This window comes from Salvelinus sp. IW2-2015, linkage group LG33 (assembly GCF_002910315.2).
Source record: "Salvelinus sp. IW2-2015 linkage group LG33, ASM291031v2, whole genome shotgun sequence".
NCBI classification, from domain to species: domain Eukaryota; kingdom Metazoa; phylum Chordata; class Actinopteri; order Salmoniformes; family Salmonidae; genus Salvelinus; species Salvelinus sp. IW2-2015.
In genome coordinates, this window is record NC_036872.1 from 10442481 (window position 1) to 10463863 (window position 21383).

General features: G+C 41.5%; 1 protein-coding gene across 1 annotated transcript in view; it reads left to right on the forward strand.

Annotated features, from left to right (window-relative positions):
- The window catches only part of trpm3 (transient receptor potential cation channel, subfamily M, member 3), a 114077-nt gene that overhangs the window by 60791 nt on the left and 31903 nt on the right, over positions 1-21383 (forward strand). Inside the window, 4 exon segments of the mRNA XM_023979230.2 lie at positions 4522-4814; positions 16310-16538; positions 17970-18170; positions 21127-21267. Of these exon segments, the coding sequence (XP_023834998.1) occupies positions 4522-4814; positions 16310-16538; positions 17970-18170; positions 21127-21267 (864 nt within the window).

Sequence of the window (21383 nt, forward strand, 5' to 3'; positions counted from 1 at the left end):
ACATTTAAAAAGAGTTATATCCCAGCTTTCTAGTGATACTACGTTTATTTCTCAACTCCTAAAATTGCGGCTTTGTTGATGTTCTCTGAAGGGAGGCCCACTAGAATGACTAGGCCTACATTCCAATCATGAGCTAACATAGAAGATTGCTAGCCAAAGCAGATGAGAAGGAAGATAACAGTCTATTTCACTTAACAGAAGAAATGCTGCAAATTTACTAAACGAGTATACACAAACTATGCGTACATAAAACATTTCCACAAGCATATTATCTCCTAACAAGACAGTATCTAAACACTCAAAAGAGCTAGATACAATCTGTACAAAAACAAGCTAAGTTAGAAAATTAAGCTAGCTAGCATACTAACACACAATGCAATAACAATAGCGATTCGTTAGCTTAAATTAACTAGCGTGCCAGCAGAGTGTCGGCACTAGAATAAACATGTACAAACATAATTCCGATATAAATCACTGCATGTACTTAACTCTCCAGTTTTCGAATTTGGTTTTCAAAGTAAAAGTCTGCAGTAAAACGCTATGTATTTGATACGAAATCAACATTATTTTTTGTCTTGCATATAGTGCACAATATAGCATTAGTATGCACAATTATACTTACATTGTGAGAAAATATCAACAAAAATGTGTATGTGTTTTTAAAATGTTTCTACTGTGACAAATTTTCAAAATTATGTTACCCGGATTTGACTTGTTAGTGTTGCTATGAATACACTAAGCTAGCTACTTTTCAATGTCACCAGAGACATGGACAAAAAATATATACATTTTAGGGCGGAGACATACAGTAGGTATCTCATCATTATATCCAAATCTCTTATGTCACCAATGATGTACAAGCTCACCACAATCTATAGCCATCCTTCTTTTTATAGCCTTGAAAGTGGCATCATCTGTTAGTACACATATTGACTATCATACCGGAATTAAAAGATTGCTATATATGAACGTATTAGCCTTCCATTCAAATGAATGGTGTTTAGCCGGCAGTTTGGTTTCTACATAGATATAAATGCAGTTCACTTTTGTTGTGGTGCTAACTTGTATGGTTATATGATTGTACATTAATACAAATGTGTTTCTACTGACCTCTTGTTGATTTTCATTAATTAAACTTGAAATATTCCCACTTTTATATTGCACGGCAGTAAACGTGAAGGTATTTGATATGAACAGCTTCATTTTACAGCCTAGTATCACGTAACAACAGGGTAATATCACAGACAGATTTGCTGTGGTCTTTGTGGGATCTACCTGGAATCTACCTGGAAACAGACCCCACTTAATTTTACAGCCGTTACAACATACATACCTAGTAACTCCAAGAAAATGATGTGGTACATTATGGGCTCCAGAGTGGCGCAGCGATCTAAGGCACTGCATCTCAGTGCTAGAGGTGTCACTACCGCCCCTGGTTCGATTCCAGGCTGTATCACAACCGGCTGTGATTGGGAGTCCCATAGGGCGGCGCACAATTGGCCCAGCGTAGTCTGGGTTTGGGCTGTCATTGTAAATAATAATAATTTCTTAACTGACTTGCCTAGTTAAATAAAGGTTAAAAAAAATGTCTACACAATAATTTGACTAAATCCTAAAGAGCGTTAGTTGACCTGCAAGTATCTGGTATTTACATGTTATTAGCAACGGCTTAATCTTACAGCCCTCTTACCGTGTACCTACCCTTCAAGTGTGAAGGTGGTACCATGAAACAACACTTTTCACTTTTCATAAAATAATTATGTTAAACTCTATTATTGCTCACAGAGTGAGTTCATACATCTTATTATGTGTCTTGTAAGCACATTTCTACTCCTGAACTTATTTAGGCTTGACAAAACAAAGAGGTTGAATAATAATTGACTCAAGATATTTCAGATTTTCAATTTTAATTAATTTGTACAAATTTCTAAAAATATTATTCCACTTTGACCATATGGGGTATTGTGTGTAGGCCAGTCACAGAATCTCAATGTATTACATTTTCAATTCAGGGTGTAACACAACAAAATGTGGAAAAAGTCAAGGGGTTGTGAATACTTTCTGAAGGCACTGTACATACCTAGTAACTATAGGAAAATGACTTGTGTCTACACAATAATTTGGCTAAATCATTAAGAGCGTTAGTTGACCTGCAAGTATCTGGTGTTTGCATGGTATTAGCAATGGCTTCATTTTAAAGCCTTCTTACCTTGTATCTACCCTGTAAGTGAGATAACAGGGTAAGATCACAGACGTATTTACTGTTGTCTTCATGGGATGGAATCATCCAATGTGGTGGTATTTCACAAGTAACTACATTGTATCTACTTGGAAACAGACACAACTTCATTTTACAGCCCTTTTAATACAAACAGTTATGGTAAATGAAGGCAAAGTCCTTAGAAACAAAGTGACTTGAAGGTATTCATGTGGTAAGTGCAAGGTAATAAATAAATATAATATCACATATATGTCGTTACTACAGTAGGTATGTGTATAATAAGTACCTAGTACTTACTTATAAGGTCTTCAATACTAAACTTTGATACTAAAGGGGACTACTACAGTGCATTCAGAAAGTATTCAGACCTCTTTACTTTTCCATATTTTTTTATTCTAAAATGGATTCAATTGTTGTTTTTTGTTCGTCATCAATCTACACACAATACCCCATAATGACAAAGCAAAAACAGGTTTTTATAAATGTTTAGCAAATGTATTAGGAATAAAAAAACAGACATATCACATTTACATAAATATTTAGACCATTTACTCAGCACCTTTGGTAGTGATTACAGCCTCGAGTCTTCTTGGGCATGATGCTACAAGCTTGGCACACGTGTATTTGGGGAGTTTCTCCCATTCTTCTCTGCAGATCCTCTCAAGCTCTGTCAGGTTTGATGGGGAGCGTCGCTGTCTCCCCAGAGACTCTGGCTCCGGCTGGGCCACTCAAGGACATTTACAGACTTGTCCCGGAGCCACTCGTGCATTGTCTTGGCTGTGTGCTTAGGGTTGTTGTCCTGTTGGAGGGTGAACCTTCGCCCCAATCTGAGGTCCTGAGCGCTCTGGAGCAGGTTTTCATCAAGGATCTCTTTGTACTTTTCTATGTTCATCTTTGCCTCGATTCTGACTAGTCTTCCAGTCCCTGCCGCTGAAAAACATAACAACAACCATCGTAAGGATGGTGCCAGGTTTCCTCCAGACGTGACGCTTGGTATTCAGGCCAAATAGTTTAATCTTGGTTTCACCAGACCAGATAATATTTTTTCTCATGGTCTGAGAGTCCTTTAGGTGCCTTTTGGCAAACTCCAAGTGGGCTGTCGTGCCTTTTACTGAGGAGTGGCTTCCGTCTGGCCTCTCTACCATAAAGGCCTGATTGGTTGTCCTTCTGGAAGGTTCTCCCATCTCCACAGAGGAACTCTGGAGCTCTGTCAGAGTGACCATCGGGTTCTTGGTCACCTCCCTGACCAAGGCTCAGTTTGGCCAGGCGGCCAGCTCTAGGAAGAGTCTTGGTGGGTCCAATCTTCTTCCATTTAAGAATGATGGAGGCCATGGTGTTCTTGGGGACCTTCAATGCTTAATAAATGTGTTGGTACCCTTCCCCAGATCTTTGCCTTGACACAATCCTGTCTCTGAGCTCTACGGATATGTCCTTTGACCTAATGGCTTGATTTTTGCTCTGACATGCACTGTCAACTCTGGGACCTTATATAGACAGGTGTGTACCTTTCCAAATGATGTCCAATCAATTGAATTTACTACAGTGGACTCCAATCAAGTTGTGGATACAACTCTATGTTGTTCAATGGAAACAGGATTCACCTGAGCTCAATTTCGAGTCTCATATCAAAGGTTGAAGTTGGAAGTTTACATACACCTTAGCAAATACATTTAAACTCAGTTTTTCACATTTCCTGACGTTTAATCCTAGTAAAAATACCCTGTTTTAGGTCAGTTAGGATCACCACTTTATTTTAAGAATGTGAAATGTCAGAATAATAGTAGAGAGAAGGATTTATTTAAACTTTTAATTATTTCATCACATTCCCAGTGGGTCAGAAGTTTACATACACTCAATTAGTATTTGGTAGCATTGCCTTTAAATTGTTTAACTTGGGTCAAACGTTTCGGGTAGCCTTCCACAAGCTTCCCAAAATAAGTTGGGTGAATTTTGGCCCATTCCTCCTGACAGAGCTGGTGTAGCTGAGTTTAGATATCAGTTGAATGAGATATAGAAGTAATATGGAAATACCTGAATAAATATTGGAATAAATGTCAGAATATCCTAAGCAAGCAGACAGCCATTAAACACCAAGGCCTTTTCTCAGTTCTCAACTCTCAGTACTTTCATGCCATGGTACTTCATCCATCTCTCCAAGGCCTTAGCCAGTGTGAAATATATTACATGATCACACTCTCTCTAAATGTATGTTTGTCTCCCTCGATGGGCAAAGGCTGAGCATCACATCCAAAAACCCATGAATCCATGTCTCTGCTCTCGTCTTGTGCGGCCTGAGGCAGGATGACATGCCGATCCGGAGGAGTCGCCAGAAGACTACACGTAAGCGGGAGGAGGAGGTGGACATTGACCTGGACGACCCTGAGATCAACCACTTCCCCTTCCCCTTCCACGAGCTGCTGGTGTGGGCCGTGCTGATGAAGAGACAGAAGATGGCGCTGTTCTTCTGGCAGCACGGGGAGGAGGCCATGGCCAAAGCCCTGGTAGCCTGTAAACTGTGTAAGGCCATGGCCCACGAGGCCTCCGAGAACGACATGGTGGACGACATCTCACAGGAGCTGAACCACAACTCCAGGTACTATAGACCACAAGACACATACACATGTTGAAAAGAAGAAAAAAAAGAAGAAAAAGCTGAAAAGAAACACACACATGTAATCAGCCAAGCAATCACACGTAATCGTTTGTAGAGTTTGCCACACATAGACACATCTGCATACCCGCACGCACACACACACACACACACACACACACACACACCACACACACACACACACACACACACACACACACCACACACACACACACACACACACACACACACACACACACACACACACACACACACACAGTCATCCATACACCTGTCGTAGAAATTCTTACAAAGGGACACTCAAAGTAAATCATAAATTAATCATTGTTTATTTGTCAGCACTCTGGAGAGGTTCCAAATAACTCAATGCACCATAGTGCACATGACAATCAGGAGCTCTGCCTGGGCAGTCCCAGCAGTTGTCTTTTACACAGACAAGTTATATTTGCATGATGTAGCATAATTACCTAATCATTACCATTTTGTTTCATTCATATGACCGACCAATACTGGTTCATAACATGTGACAGACCAATACCTCACGAGGCTTCTCATCTCTAAGCTGAGACATTGAGGTATCTTTCGTTTGTTCTCAAAACAAGGTCTGGGGGTACTGCCAAATTGCAGCTGCTGATAGTCAGGAACCAATATACTCAGTTAGTTAGGAAAGCTAAGGCAAGGTTTTCAAACAGAACGTTGCTTCCTGTAGCACTAATTCCAAAAAGTTTTGGGACAATGTAAAGTCCATGAAGAATAAGAGCACCTCCTCCCAGCTGCCCACTGCACTGAGGATAGGAAACACTGTCACCACCGATAAATCTACGATAATCGATCATTTCAATAAGCATTTTTCCATGGCTGGCCATGCTTTTCACCTGGCAACCCCGACCCTAAATCTGAATCCCTACAAATCAGCTGGGCTAGACAATCTGGACCCTCTCTTTCTAAAATTATCTGCCGATTACTAGATTACTAGTCAACCTCTCTTTCGTATCGTCTGAGATCCCCAAAGATTGGAAAGCTGCCGCGGTCATCCCCCTCTTCAAAGGGGGAGACACCTTAGACCCAAACTGTTATAGACCTATATCCATCCTGCACTGCCTTTCTAAAATCTTCGAAAGCCAAGTAAATAAACAGATCACCGACCATTTCGAATCCCACCGTACCTTCTCCACTATGCAATCTGGTTTCCAGCTGGTCATGGGTACACCTCAGCCACGCTCAAGGTCCTAAACTATATCATAACCGCCATCGATAAAAGACAGTACTGTGCAGCCATCTTTATTAACCTGGCCAAGGCTTTCGACTCTGTCAATCATCACATTCTTATCGGCAGACTCAATAGCCTTGGTTTCTCAAATGACTGCCTCGCCTGGTTCACCAACTACTTCTCAGATACAGTTCAGTGTGTCAAATTGGAGGGCCTGTTGTCCGGACCTCTGGCAGTCTCTATGGGGATGCCACAGGGTTTAATTCTTGGGCCGACTCTTTTCTCTGTATATATCCATTATGTCGCTCTTGCTGCTGGTGATTCTCTGATCCACCTCTACGCAGACGACACCATTCTGTATACATCTGGCCCTTCTTTGGACACTGTGCTAACAAACCGCCAAACGAGCTTCAACGCCATACAACTCTCCTTCCGTGGCCTCCAACTGCTCTTAAATGCTAGTAAAACTAGGTGCATGCTCTTCAACCGATTGCTGCACGCACCCTCCCACCTGACTAGCATCACTACCCTGGATGGTTCTGACCTAGAATATGTGGATAACTACAAACACCTAGGTGTCTGGCTAGACTGTAAACTCTCCTTCCAGACTCACATTAAGCATCTCCAATCCAAAATTAAATCTAGAATCGGCTTCCTATTTCGCAACAAAGCCTCCTTCACTCATGCCGCCAAACATACCCTCGTAAAACTGTTTATCCTACCTATCATTGACTTCGGCGATGTCGTTTACAAAATAGCCCTCAACACTCTACTCAGCAAACTGGATGTACTCTATCACAATGAAATCCGTTTTTGTCACCAAAAGCCCCATATACTACCCACCACTGCGACCTGTATGCTCTCGTTGGCTGGCCCTCACTACATATCCGTTGCCAAATACACTGGCTCCAGGTCATCTATAAGTCTTTGCTAGGTAAAGCCTCGCGTTATCTCAGCTCACTGGTCACCATAGCAACACCCACCCGTAGCACGCACTCCAGCAGGTATATTGCACTGGTCATCCCCAAAGCCAACACCTCCTTTTGCCGCCTCTCCTTCCAGTTCTCTGCTGCCAATGACTGGAATGAATTGCAAAAATCTCTGAAGCTGGAGTCTTACAGTTGAAGTCGTAAGTTTACATACACCTAAGCCAAATACATTCAAACTCACTTTTCATAATTGCTGACATTTAATCCTAGTAAAAATTCCCTGTCTTAGGTCAGTTAGGATCACCACTTTATTTTAATAATGTGAAATGTCAGAATAATAGTAGAGAGAATGATTTATTTCAGCTTTTATTTCTTTCATCAGATTCCCAGTGAGTCAGAAGTTTACATATACTCAATTAGTATTTGGTAGAATTGCCTTTAAATTGTTTAACTTGGGTCAAACATTTCAGGTAGGCTTCCACAAGCTTCCCACAATAAGTTGGGTGAGTTTAGGCCAACTCTTCCTGACAGAGCTGGTGTTACTGAGTCAGGTTTGTATGCCTCCTTGCTCACACACACTTTTTCAGTTCTGCCAAAAATACATCTGTAGGATTGAGGTCAGGGCTTTGTGATGGCCACTCCAATACCTTGAATTGTTGTCCTTAAGCCATTTTGCCACAACTTTGGAAGTATGCTTGGGGTCATTTTTCATTTGGAAGACCCATTTGCAACCAAGCTGTAACTTCCTAACTGATGTCTTGAGATTTTGCTTCAATATATCCACATAATTTTCATCCCTCATGATGCCATCTATTCTGTGAACTGCACCAGTCCGTCCTGCRCCAAAGCACCCCCACAACATGATGCTGCCACCCCCGTGCTTCACGGTTGGGATGGTGTTCTTCGGCTTGCAAACCTCCCCCTTTTTCCTCCAAACATAACGATGGTCATTATGGTCAAGCAGGTCAGACTAGAGGATATTTATCCCAAAATTGTGCAGTCGCAAATGGTAGTCTGGCTTTTTAAGGTGGTTTTGGAGCAATGGATTCGTCCTTGCTGAGCGGCCTTTCAGGTTATGTCGATATAGGACTCGTTTTACTGTGGATATAGATACTTTTGTAGCTGTTTCCTCCAGCATCTTCACAAGGTCCTTTGCTGTTGTTCTGGGATTGATTTGCACTTTTCGCACCACAGTACGTTCATCTCTAGGAGACAAAATGCGTCTCCTTCCTGAGCGGTATGATGGCTGCATGGTCCCATGGTGTTTATACTTGCGTACTATTGTTTGTACAGACGAACGTGGTACCGTCAGGCATTTGGAAATGGTTCCCAAGGATGAACCAGACTTGTGGAGGTCTACAATTTTTTTTCTGAGGTCTTGGCTGATTTCTTTTGATTTTCCCATGATGTCAAGCAAAGAGGCACTGAGTTTGAAGGTAGGCCTTGAAATACATCCACAGGTACACCTCCAATTGACTCGATTGATGTCAATTAGCCGATCAGAAGCTTCTAAAGCCATGACATCATTTTCTGGAATTTTCCAAGCTGTTTAACCTCTCTAGGGTACGTGGGACGCTAACGTCCCACCTGACCAACATCCAGTGAAAGTGCAGGGCGCCAAATTCAAACAACAGAAATCTCATAATTAAAATTCCTCAAACATACTGTACATATATTATATACCATTTTAAAGATAAACTTGTTGTTAATCCCACCACAGTGTCCGATTTCAAAAAGGCTTTACGACAAAAGCATACCATGCGATTATGTTAGGTCAGTACCTAGTCACAAAAAACACAGCCATTTTTCCAGCCAAAGAGAGGGGTCCCAAAAAGCAGAAAGAGATAAAATGAATCACTAACCTTTGATGATCTTCGTCAGATGACACTCATAGGACTTCATGTTACACAATACATGTATGTTTTGTTTGATAAAGTTCATATTTATATCCAAAAATCTCAGTTTACATTGGCGCGTTATGTTCAGTAGTTCCAAAACATCCGGTGATTTTGCAGAGAGCCACATCAATTTACAGAAATACTCATAATAAACATTGCTAAAAGATACAACTGTTATGTATGGCATTTTAGATCCACTTCTCCTTAATGCAACTGCTGTGTCAGATTTCAAAAAAACTTTACGGAAAAAGCACACCATGCAATAATCTGAGTACAGCGCTCAGACACAAAATCAAGCCGTACAGATATCCGCCATGTTGTGGAGTCAACAGAAGCCAGAAATAGCATTATAAATATTCACTTACCTTTGATGATCTTCATCAGAATGCACTCCCAGGAATCCCAGTTCCACAAAAAATGTTTGTTTTGTTCGATGAAGTCCATCATTTATGTCCGAATATCTCCTTTTTGTTCGCGCGTTTAGCCCAGTAATCCAAATTCATGAGGCGCGATCACTAGGTCCAGACGAAAAGTCAAAAAGTTCAGTTACAGTCCGTAGAAACATGTCAAACGATGTATAGAATCAATCTTTAGGATGTTTTTAACATAAATCTTCAATAATGTTCCAACCGGAGAATTCCTTTGTCTTCATAAATGCAATGGAACGCAAGCTAACTCTCACGTGAACGTGCGTGGTCATCTCATGGCACTCTGGGAGAGACCTTACTCAATCCCCTCTCATTCGCCCCCACTTCCCAGTAGAAGCCTCAAACAAGGTTCCAAAGACTGTTGACATCTAGTGGAAGCCTTGGGAAGTGCAATATGACCCCATTTCCACTGTATCTTGGATAAGCAAATAGTTGAAAAACTACAAACCTCAGATTTCCCACTTCCTGGTTGGATTTTTCTCAGGTTTTCGCCTGCCATATGAGTTCTGTTATACTCACAGACATCATTCAAACAGTTTTAGAAACTTCTGAGTGTTTTCTATCCAAATATACTAATACTAATATGCATATCCTAGCATCTGGGCCTGAGTAGCAGGCAGTTTACTCTGGGCACGCTTTTCATCCGGACGTGGAAATACTGCCTCCTACCCCAAAGAAGTTAAAGGCACATGTAAACATAATGTATGTAAACTTCTGACCCACTGGAATTGTGATACAGTGAATGATAAGTGAAATAATCTGTCTGTAATCAATTGTTTGAAAATTACTTAGTAGATGTCCTAACCGACTTGCCAAAACTATAGTTTGTTAACAAGACATTTGTGGAGTGGTTTAAAAACTAGTTTTAATGACTCCAACCTAAGTGTATGTAAACTTCCGACTTCAACTGTATATCTCCCTCTCTAACTTTAAGCCAATCCGTAAATAGCACACCTCATCCCCATATTATCACTTACCCTCTTGCTCTTTTGCACCTCAGTATCTCTACTTGCACATCAACATCTGCACATATATCACTCCAGTATTAATGCTAGATTGTAATTATTTTCGCCTCTATGGTTTATTTATTGCCTACCTCCTTACTCTTCTACATTTGCACACACTGTACATATATCTTTCTATTTTTCTTTTCTTTTGTGTTATTGACTGTACGTTTGTTTATTTGTAACTCTGTGTTGTTGTTTTTGTCGCACTGCTATGCTTTATCTTGGCCAGGTCGCAGTTGTAAATGAGATCTTGTTCTCAACTGGCCTACCTGGTTAAATAAAGGTCAAATAAAAAACATAAAAAATAAATGAGGGTGATCAGGCCTCACCAGGAAGTCAGAACAGAGGTCAGAGGTCTGTCAGCCCTATTAAGTGAGTGTTTGTTTTCCTGTACATCAGACATTATTTAAAGATATTTCAAACATTTCAAACATGTTGTGTATTAGGTTTACATTGGGTTTTTCAGTACATTTCTTCGAATCAAGACAATTTACATGTGTGCAACCAAGACTCTGACAATAGAGACGATCATCTGAGTACAGCATCCTTTCTAACCCGTGAAAAAACACCACACTTCTAAATCAAACGGAATATTAACCACTAACAAATATTCATAAACAGGTGGGTTGTGTGTGGGTACTGGCATGTGTGTGTGGTAAAAATTGTAGGGTAAAAGACAAACAAAATGGCCAGGCCTTGCTTAATTTGGGAGGTCCCTTAACAGCTTGATCCGGGCACTTTTAACTGCTCTCCCAAGGCCTTGCTTCATGAAGCCTTTCAAAGGGAGAATCATTGATAAACATGAAAAAAAATCCTTGGTAGCGGACATTCCATCAGTCCTGGAATAAAGAAAATAAACATCAGTCCTAAAATGTTGTAATCATTAATTGAGTTTACTGCTTCTTGGGTAGGAAGTCTCAATAAACCGTTGTGTATACAGAACTATACTTCAGACACATTTATACTTCAGACATATCAGATGATACGGTGCCCCGTAAAGCTGAGTTGGGCACCTTCTAAAGTAAACACTTCTCTTGTAATCTTAATTGTTTTCACCTGTTGCATTGACATACAATTATGTACAAACTGTCCCTAATTTCCCCCCTGTGTTTCTCACAGCCTGTTTGATTTCAGTGTGTATACCTTCAAAAAGTTACTCTATATTGTTATTACCAATCTCTATTGGATATTCACTTTCTGCTTCAATATTTATTAAATGTGAATTATTTTAAGATTCATATGTAATGCTTTGTAGGGATCAATATGTATCAACTTGGTTGGCACTATCTCAGTCCCCAGTAGATGGCCTGCTCTGTCCATAATAAGACTCTACCTAACACTTTAATTAAACTGTTGAGTAGGTGAATACAGAAAATCATTGGTTCTATTTAACAAGGTATGGACTTATTTCAAAATGCATTACCAGGCTGGAGGAAATCTTCTACCTTTCTTTTTATAGTTTTATTGGTTAGGGGAAAGTCAAGTCCCATACAACGCTTTAACCTTATCATACCTCAAATGACCCATAAAGGGACCATTCTGAACATTCCTCAGAATACTTTTTTCACCACTTACTTACGTCTACGTGTGGGTGTGCAGGTCGTATATTATTATTATTATTCTATTCTTACTTCATCAGATCATCATAGTAAGCCATTATACTCAATATTATGTTACTTTAACTTTAGTAACCCATTATACATTTGTGTTACATCGCAAATTCCTCCCCTCGACTAGTGTTCTATTCATACAGGGTTTTGATGTTTACACTAGTTCTATTTAAAACTTCTCTAGGATATGTGGGACGCTACCGTCCCACTTGGCCAATAGCCAGGGAAAATGTAGAGCGCCAAATTCAAGAAAATGATATAAAATCAAACTTTCATTAAATCACACATGTAAGATACCAAATTAAAGCTACACTCGTTGTGAATCCAGCCACCATGTCAGATTTCAAAAAGGCTTTTCGGCGAAAGCATAAGATGCTATTATCTGATGATAGCACAATGTCAACAAAGAGAGAGTAGCATATTTCAACCCTGCCGGCGCTACTCAAAACGCAGATATAAAATATAAAACATGCATTACCTTTGACGAGATTCTTTTGTTGGCACTCCAATATGTCCCATAAACATCACAAAAGGTCCTTTTGTTCGATTAATTCCGTCCATATATATCCAAATTGTCCATTTATTTGGCGTGGTTGATCCAGAAAAAAACAGCTTCCAATTTGCGCAAAGTCACTACAAAATATCTCAAAAATTACCTCTAAACTTTGCCAAAACATTTCAAAGTACTTTTGTAATACAACTTAAGGTATTTGTAAACGTTAATAATCGATCAAATTGAAGACGGGTCTATCTGTTTTCAATACAGGAGATCAACAAACTAACGCTACTTTTTTTAGTCTTGCGCAACTCTCAAACAGTACACATGACGTTACACTGCTTCCTGATGGCCTTCTTCTTCATTGCACAAATGAATAACCTCAACCTATTTCCTAAGACTGGTGACATCCAGTGGAAGCAGTAGGAACTGAGAACAGAGTGATTAAAAATCTGGCTTCCCAATGAAAGCTCATTAAATAGACAGTGACTTAAAAAAAATAAAAAAAATAATGGTTAGTCCTCTGGGTTTTGCCTGCTACATAAGTTCTGTTATACTTACAGATATGATTCAAACAGTTTTAGAAACTTCAGAGTGTTTTCTATCCAAATCTACTAATAATATGCATATCTTATATTCTGGGGATGAGTAGAAGGAAGTTGAAATTGGGCACGCTATTTATCCAATAGTGAATTTGCTGCCTCCTATCCTAGAGAAGTTAGCGTTTTTGGAAATAGTTCTCTCTTCTTTCATGTCTCCATACATAATAACGTTATACATCAAACTCCATTATCCTCATATAATCTAAAATGTCAATCTCAGAGACATGTTGTCCTCGTTACTAACGAGACATGTTATCTGCTGAGACATGTTATGTATATGATTTCTGAGACATGTTATCCTCTACCTGTAGATCCAATGGCGGTGTTGGACAGACCCCTAGATAACGTAACAGATCCGCTCACACAGAACTGGAAAACTCAGCTAACACAGAACTGGTTGTGGCATTCATTCACCTCTTTCACATGTAAGCTAGTCCCCTGACAGCTCTGATTCACTCAATACTTAATAGCTTAATTTCAATCCTCTTATTATCAAAATTTCAATCAGCTAATTATCCTAATGTCAAATTCCAATCTTATTAGTAATCATTTCAATAATTTATTATCCAAATGCCAATCAGCTCTTGTTATCCAAATATCAATCGGTCAGTTTATTATCCCATATCTCACAATCACACAACTTTCACATCCACATTCACTTCGTACTATTCCCAAACATACTTGGTAATCTCCTCATTACCCCGTGCATTGTCAATGATGTCTCTCTTGTCGTTACTTGCTATGCACCATATGTATCTTCACTATGCATATAAAATAGCACGGAGTGTACCGTATGCTATTCTCTACCAGTGGCTGCAGACCACGTAGACATTTCTCTTATAAAGACCTACAGACAGCTGTCAGCGGGACATGGTACCGTTACTTGCCCTCACTCTAGTCTTCTCTCTAAGACTAGCTCTAGCCTTCTTCCACGTCATATGTATCTTCAACCGTTCCTCTATAGTCTCTACAGTCGCCATAGTCTCTACAGTATCCATGATCCCTGAGCATCTGTAGTCCCTGAGCACCATAGTCCCTATAGTTATAGAATCTATGGTCCCTACAGCATCTATAGTCCCTCAGCATCTACAGTCCCTCAGCATCATAGTATCAATAGTTTATAATTGCATAAATGCTATGGCCTCTATAGGCTCTATCGTCTTGCCGTTCCCCATAAATGTAAATAACACCCCGAATTCAAAAACACCTTGTGTTATTTTGTAGGCTAGTGGTACCCTGCTTCTACATATTTATGTACATTTTGATTGGTTGTATATATTTAAAAAATGTTTATACAGGTTCATTTACATTGACTTACTGAAATCAGTTACCGTCAATTGTTCGCAGATGATGTGTCTCCTCCTGGGCAGCTCATAGCAAGGGTCTGCTCTGATTGGGTCCTCGTCCTCTTTTGGTCAGACCGGAATGTCTATCACGCTTCATAAAATGTGACACCGGTTTTCCTCACAGACCCCCACTGGAAAGCTCCGCAGGGAGAATCCATAATCCTGTTCGTGACGCCAAATTGTCATGGAAATTCTTACACAGGGACACTCAAAGTCAATCTTAAATTAATCATTGTTTATTTGTCAGCATGCTGGAGAGGTTCCAACCAACTCAATGCACCATAGTACACATGACAATCAGGAGCTCTGTCTGGGCAGTCCCAGCAGTTGTCTTATATATGGCTCTACACAGACAAGTTAAATTTGCATGATTTAGCATAATTAATTAATAATTACTGTTTTGTTTCATTCATGTGACTGACCAATACTGGTTCATAACATGTGACAGACCAATACCTCACGAGGCTTCTTCTCTCTAAGCTGAGACCTTGAAACTGAGATATCTTTAGTTCGTTCTCAAAACAAGGTCTGAGCGTACTGCCAAATTGCAGCTGCTGATAGTGAGGATTTGTTCAGCCACTTGTATGAACATAGAAATTGGTTTATAGAACAGCACATAGATAGAACACAGAAAATAGTTATAAAAAAAGCACAAACATTAAAATTCCCTTACAAATCAATATAAGCGTTCTGAGAGAGATGCTAACAGAACGCTCACAGTCTATTTTCTAGGCTGTGCCTCTTATGGAAAGTTTTCTTCTGAATGATTAAAGTTGAGCTGGGAGTCTGCAATGGAGCAGCATCCACACTCCTCCTCACATCGTGACCTGCTTTAGATAACACACAGATCTCATAGGACCGCCATACATAAATGCAACTAATAATACCAACACACATACTCTAGCTAATGACACACATGTAGTTTAGCTAATGGCATGTGTGTGGGATGAAAGTGTGTGTGTTAGTTCTTGCTCAATTAAAAAGACTGTTATGGAAATGTTGGAAGTTGGTTATAGGAAAGAACTCCCAGGTGCCACACACACAGCCAAACACATACTGCCATACTCCTCAAAGCCCTGACGCCACTCTTTCTGCCAAGTGCAAACCCATTTGATTTGTATTTTCCACAGAGATTTTGACCAGCTTGCTGTTGAAGTCTTATCTTAATCCTTTGACTAGTGTGTGTACATAAAGCCTTTGTGTTTGCGTGTGTGTGTGCGTGTGTGTGTGCGTGTGTGTGTGCGTGTTTGTATATGTGCATTTCCGTGTGTGTAGCAAAACTTTCCATGATATAAGAGGCACAGCCTAGAAAATAGACTGTGAATGCTCTGTTAGCATCTCTCTCGGAACACTTATATGGGTATGTAATGGAATTTTAATGTTTGTGCTTTAATGTTGGTGCTGTATGATACAACAGGTTACCAGCATATTCAAATCTTACCATGGCTATAATTTAACATAATTGCCACTAGAAATGTGTTCATTTGCTGGTAGAAATGTGTTCAACGTCCACTTAAGTAAATAAAGATAAAATAAAATAAAGGTAAAATGTTTTTTAAAAAGCAGCTAGCAAGTTTACTAGATAGCTACAGTAGTTGCTGTGGTATCCAAACAAACAGACGTGCTAGTTTAGCTAATCAAACCATCAGTCCTAGCTTACTATTAAAAAAATGATTCAACAATACCAATACTGTTTTCAATTCGACTTTCACATTCAAAAGCAACTCAAACAAAACTTGTAAAAAAAACTATAGACATTGAATTCTACCGCGCAAATATACTGTGCGTTATAGGGAAATAATGCACACTCTAGAATGCCCTTCAAGCCAATCAGAAAGGGGTATTTAACAATGCCATGGTATAACACTTAATTATGTTTATATGTCAAACTGCAATGTAGCGTAGTTCATCTCAAACAATCACTGTGTGACATCCTATGTGTGTGTTTCAGAGAGTTTGGACAGTTGGCTGTGGAGCTGCTGGACCAGTCATACAAGCAGGACGAGCAGATGGCCATGAAGTTGCTGACCTATGAGCTGAAGAACTGGAGTAATGCTACCTGCCTGCAGCTGGCCGTGGCCGCCAAGCACCGTGACTTCATTGCCCACACCTGCAGCCAGATGCTGCTCACTGACATGTGGATGGGACGCCTGCGCATGCGCAAGAACTCTGGGCTAAAGGTCAGAAGGGCCTGGGGTCACACATGGGGTTTCAGAGGTTGACCATCTGACTGATTGACTGATTGACTGACAGACATACTTATGGAAGTAGATTTTATTGTAGACTACTGTACATTTTAATTGAAGGTGAAGCATTACCATACCCAGCTGGCAAAACGTGTTGCAATTACCCTGTTTGACCCCCTGGGCATAATGGCTAATGATATCCCAGATTTGAGCTGTCGCTTGACCATTCCTAACACTGTTCATGTTGATTTACGCACCTACAGTTACACTGTAAAGGTTTGTGCTATTACTCAGCCCAGGCAAGTAGGTTAGCCAGTGAGTTGGCTGAGGTTTGACAGCATACAGCTGCTTAGGTCATGAAAGGGTACAGTCATTTCTTATTTTGAGTAGCTGTGCATGGGGCCGCTGGGTGGTTGTGTGTAAGGAGGATCAAGGATGAATCCTGGTGCAGTATAGTGCTGGTTGATAAACAGACACACTCATGACCCATAAAGCCCCACCACACACACCTCCCTGTCTGGGTTGTATTCACTAGGCACCACACGGAAGAAAACAGACTGAAACAGGAAGGCACTGCCTGAACTTGTCCAATGAGAAACGCTTGTTTTCGTATTTTGTTGCAAAATGTTTTTCTACGGTGTGCACTAATGAATACGACTCTGGCTTGCTGCCGCAGACCTGAAACAGATATCTCCCTCTACAGTTTAACGACACTTGCCTTTACATTCCACTCCCTAATACCCCTCTCTCACGCCCCTCATCCCCCTCTTCCTCCTTTTGTCCGACTTTAATGTAGTGGAGGTGTTAACAGCTTGATTATATCCTTTATCCCCTGGCTGTGTGTTCTTCTCATTTCTCTGCTACTCTAACCATCTCTAGCTGTCTGGACTAATGCCTTTTTAATTGAATCTCAGATAAGCTCGCTCGTCTCCACTGCATCAAACACGCAAACTATCTCACTGCACGTCAGCCATAGCATTATGCAATTTCACAGTGACGGGCTCCGTAATAATATGGACATGTGGGATACGAATGGTGGTGCCTGTGTGTCTGCGTGCATGTGTGTATTTGTGAGTGTGTGTGTGGCGTGGATGTGTGTGTGCGCATGCTTCTGTGCGTGTGCACACCTGTGTCTTTATACAGATCGACTGGTTCAACAAGACATTTGAGCAACTTTTAATATCAAAGTTGCAAGATGTGAGGAATTTACCATAGTACTTTGGGTATTCATAACATTTGCTTTGGTAAGAATGGAAAGGAACAAGTTTGACACTTGATCGGCGAAAACACTGACATGCAGTGGACCCACGCAATATGACCATAACTCTCCCAACGTCGTACCACGTGACAACTTTTGAAGCAGCGTCACTGTATCTGTTTGTGTGTATTGCACCTCCATGTGTCTAACTCCACCCCCCTGCCCAGGTGATCTTGGGCCTGCTGCTGCCTCCGTCCATCCTGAGTCTGGAGTTTAAGAACAAGGATGAGATGTCGTACATGCCTCAAGACCAGGACACCTACCTGCAGGAGAAGGAGGAGGAAGAGCCCGAGCCCGCCAAAGAAAAGGAGGAAGAGGACATGGAGTTCACAGTAAGATCCTACTGTGAGACGCAGTACAACTCCGTGGTGAGAGCACCCACCTCAGCCCTGCCTTCAGACTATACACACGCAGGCTGCGTCTCAAATGGGAGCCTATTAGTATTCCCTACTACATAGGGAATAGGGGGCCATTTCGAACACACCCTTAGCCAGCCCCTGTCCCTCAACTAAACAAAATTCGAAGCACAGTTGCCCCTGCCCAGCTTTTCATGGTCAGATATATTTTCACCCCCCCAAAATATTTCAGGTTGGGGTTGGATCCAAGATCTGTGGTAAGGGGCGACTTCTATGTCCAGCTTAAAGTACACACACTTTAGCTTCTCTTTATGGCCTTCTCTCTCTCTCTCTCTCTCTCTCTCTCTCTCTCTCTCTCTCTCTCTCTCTCCTCTCGTTCTCTCTCTCTCTCTCTCTCTCTCTCCTCTCTCTCTCTCTCTCTCTCTCTCTCTCTCTCTCTCTCTTCTCTCTCTCTCTCTCCTCTCTCTCTCTCTCTCTCTCTCTCTCTCTCTTTCTCTCTCTGCACCTGAGTACAATCAAATAGGCCCACAGTTAACAAACACACTCCATTATTATTGTCCCCTACACACTCATCCAAGCCTAGTCCCTGCCCTATTATGGCCAACCGGAGGGGCAGTAAGAACAGCTCTGCCCCGCCCCCAAACCTACCTGTCGTCCCGCTTCTCATTTCCTGTGGTCTCGGCCGAAGACGTGGTTGTGGAGTTGTAACGTCTCAGTCTGTTTTGCCGCCCTCGGCTCGTTGTGTATGTCCCTCTCCCTTTCCACCTCTCTTGCCTTCCCTCCCTCTCTGTCTCTCTTTCCCTTCCCCCTTCTCTCTCTCCCTCTCTCTCCCTCTTCCTTTCACTCTCTTTGTCTTTTCCCCTCTCTCTACCTCTACCTCTCTCTATCCCATATCTCTCTCCCTCTCTCCCATTCCTAGCCAAGGTCTTACTAGAGGTACAGTACCATATGCGACTGCTGCCCCTCATTTTCACCAGTGGCGCTGGCAACAGCGCATCAACTCGCATGCTGCTAAGAGAGAGTGTCGCTCATCTGATTTACGGCAGCAGCTTAAGCTGCTCAGGTTACTAACTGTGCCTGCCTGCCTGGTCTACGCTGATGCACAGTCTGTGGGTGCGTCTGAAATGGCACCCTATACCCTGTGTAGTGCACCACTTTTGACCAGGGCCTGGTTTCGCAAAAGCATCTTAAGGCTAAGTTCATTGCTCGAACCTTCGTAGGAGCATCGTTAAATCTCAGAGCTGTTTCCCAAAACCATCGTTGTTAACGTTGCACTTGAAAACGTTGGTAATGTAACGCCTGCCTCAGACCACTCGTAGAACAGCTAAGTGCGTCGTTAGATGCCTTTTTGCCCTCCCGTGTTTTTATACACAGAAGATCTCTGCTAAACACAGAATCACATGGTTTATCTGCCTCTCTGTGACTGTAATAACTTCTGAACAAAGTTGACTACAAATAAGAAGATGCTTCAAATTAAAACTGAGATAGGTGCATTCAAATATAAATAGCCTAGGCTATAGGCCTATTTCAATCATATTGAAATACTGTTAATCGTTTGAGTTCCATTTTGCTACTTGTATGATAAAGTCTGTAATTGGTCCTAATATATGTTATGATGTGTAGCCTAACGTGCCCAATGACGTGCCAAATCTTGATTTAGTGAATTATTACAGAGTAAGCAATAAGCCGCCTAATATTTGCAGCCGTAGGTAATAATATCTTGCTAGGAGCTGATCCGTCATCAGTATTGTGCAATAATTCTAATGTTAAGGTACGATTTGAATGGAGAAAGTTGATCCCAGAGCAGCGTAGCCTTTCTTCTCAGGCCTATCAGTTTTGACACATGCCTCAATGAAGCACTTACCAAACGTTCGCTCTGCGTGGCGTTTTGGGCCGTTGTTGGAAAGATGCATTGTTAAAACACTCGCAAGGCTACGTTCCATCGCTATCGGGAAACCGTGCCCAGGGCCCAAAGTAATACACTATATAGGGGATAGTGTTCCACTTCAGACACAGCCTGACTGTTTGAACACCCTCGCTTAATACAATTGGTGACTCGGTCCATCTAAATAGACATTGCGGTACATATTGTCATCTGCATTTAGTCAGCCAGCCGGCGCAAAAACTCATTGGGGACAGGAGTTTATGAGAATGCTGATGAGAGAGTTCTTAGACACCCCCCAAAAAACTCTGTCAAAGGATTACATCTGTCATGAGCTCTGTCGCTTGCCATTGTGAGCTGCTGGTTTCTGAATGTTCAAATGCAGCCCAGAACCGAACTATGACTCAGACAGGTTCATACAAATACATGCTATGCTACATACATCGGTATTGTATTGCAAGTCATCCTCAGATGCCTCCAAAAACACACTGTAATCCCTGACACTCCCAATCCAGATGCAGTTTAAATATGCATGTTGGCATGGCATTGTGATTTTCACATGCATCTGGCTCTTTCATCACGGGGTGTATCTCCCTTTTCCCCAAACATGCAATACAATACAATAATATACAATTTGCTGACTCCTCAGCGGTGTGTTGTAGTATGGGCATCCATGATCATAACCTCTGGGATTTGACACTCCCTCTCATGGATGACAAACTCTGTTAGAGTCCTAGAAATGGACGTCAGACATCTTTTTTCCTCCTTGCTGTCCTCTCTCTTCTTTGCGCTCTCTCTCTCTCTCTCTCACTCTCTTTTTCTCTCTCTCTACTGTTCGTCACTGTCGTCTGAGACTCGATCCGTAAGTGTTTGTCTCCGTCATATGTGTCATCATCCTCACCAGCACTCAATGTCCCTAACATGCAACATTCGGAATGAGTTTGCCTGTGCTTGCTTATGCTCATGCAACTAAAGTGTACTGTAGGAACAGCTCTAATGCTCTTTAATTTTTTTATTCTCTCTCTCCTGTATCTTTGTATCTCTCTCCATCTCTTTCTTTCTGTCTCTCTGGGTGGGATGCCCCAGGCCATGCTGGGTAAGGTAAGCACGGAGGCGTCTCGTAAGAAGGGYGTGGGGGAGGTCCAGAATAGACACCGGCTCATCCCCATGGGCCGGAAGATCTACGAGTTCTACAACGCCCCCATCGTCAAGTTCTGGTTTCACACAGTGAGTCTGCTGTCAGGGCGTGTTGCTACCTAGAACCATAGGGTTTTCTGAATTAAAAAGATTTCACGTAGAACCCTACCCCTTCACAATTAACCCTTTTGAGAACCCAGTGGATA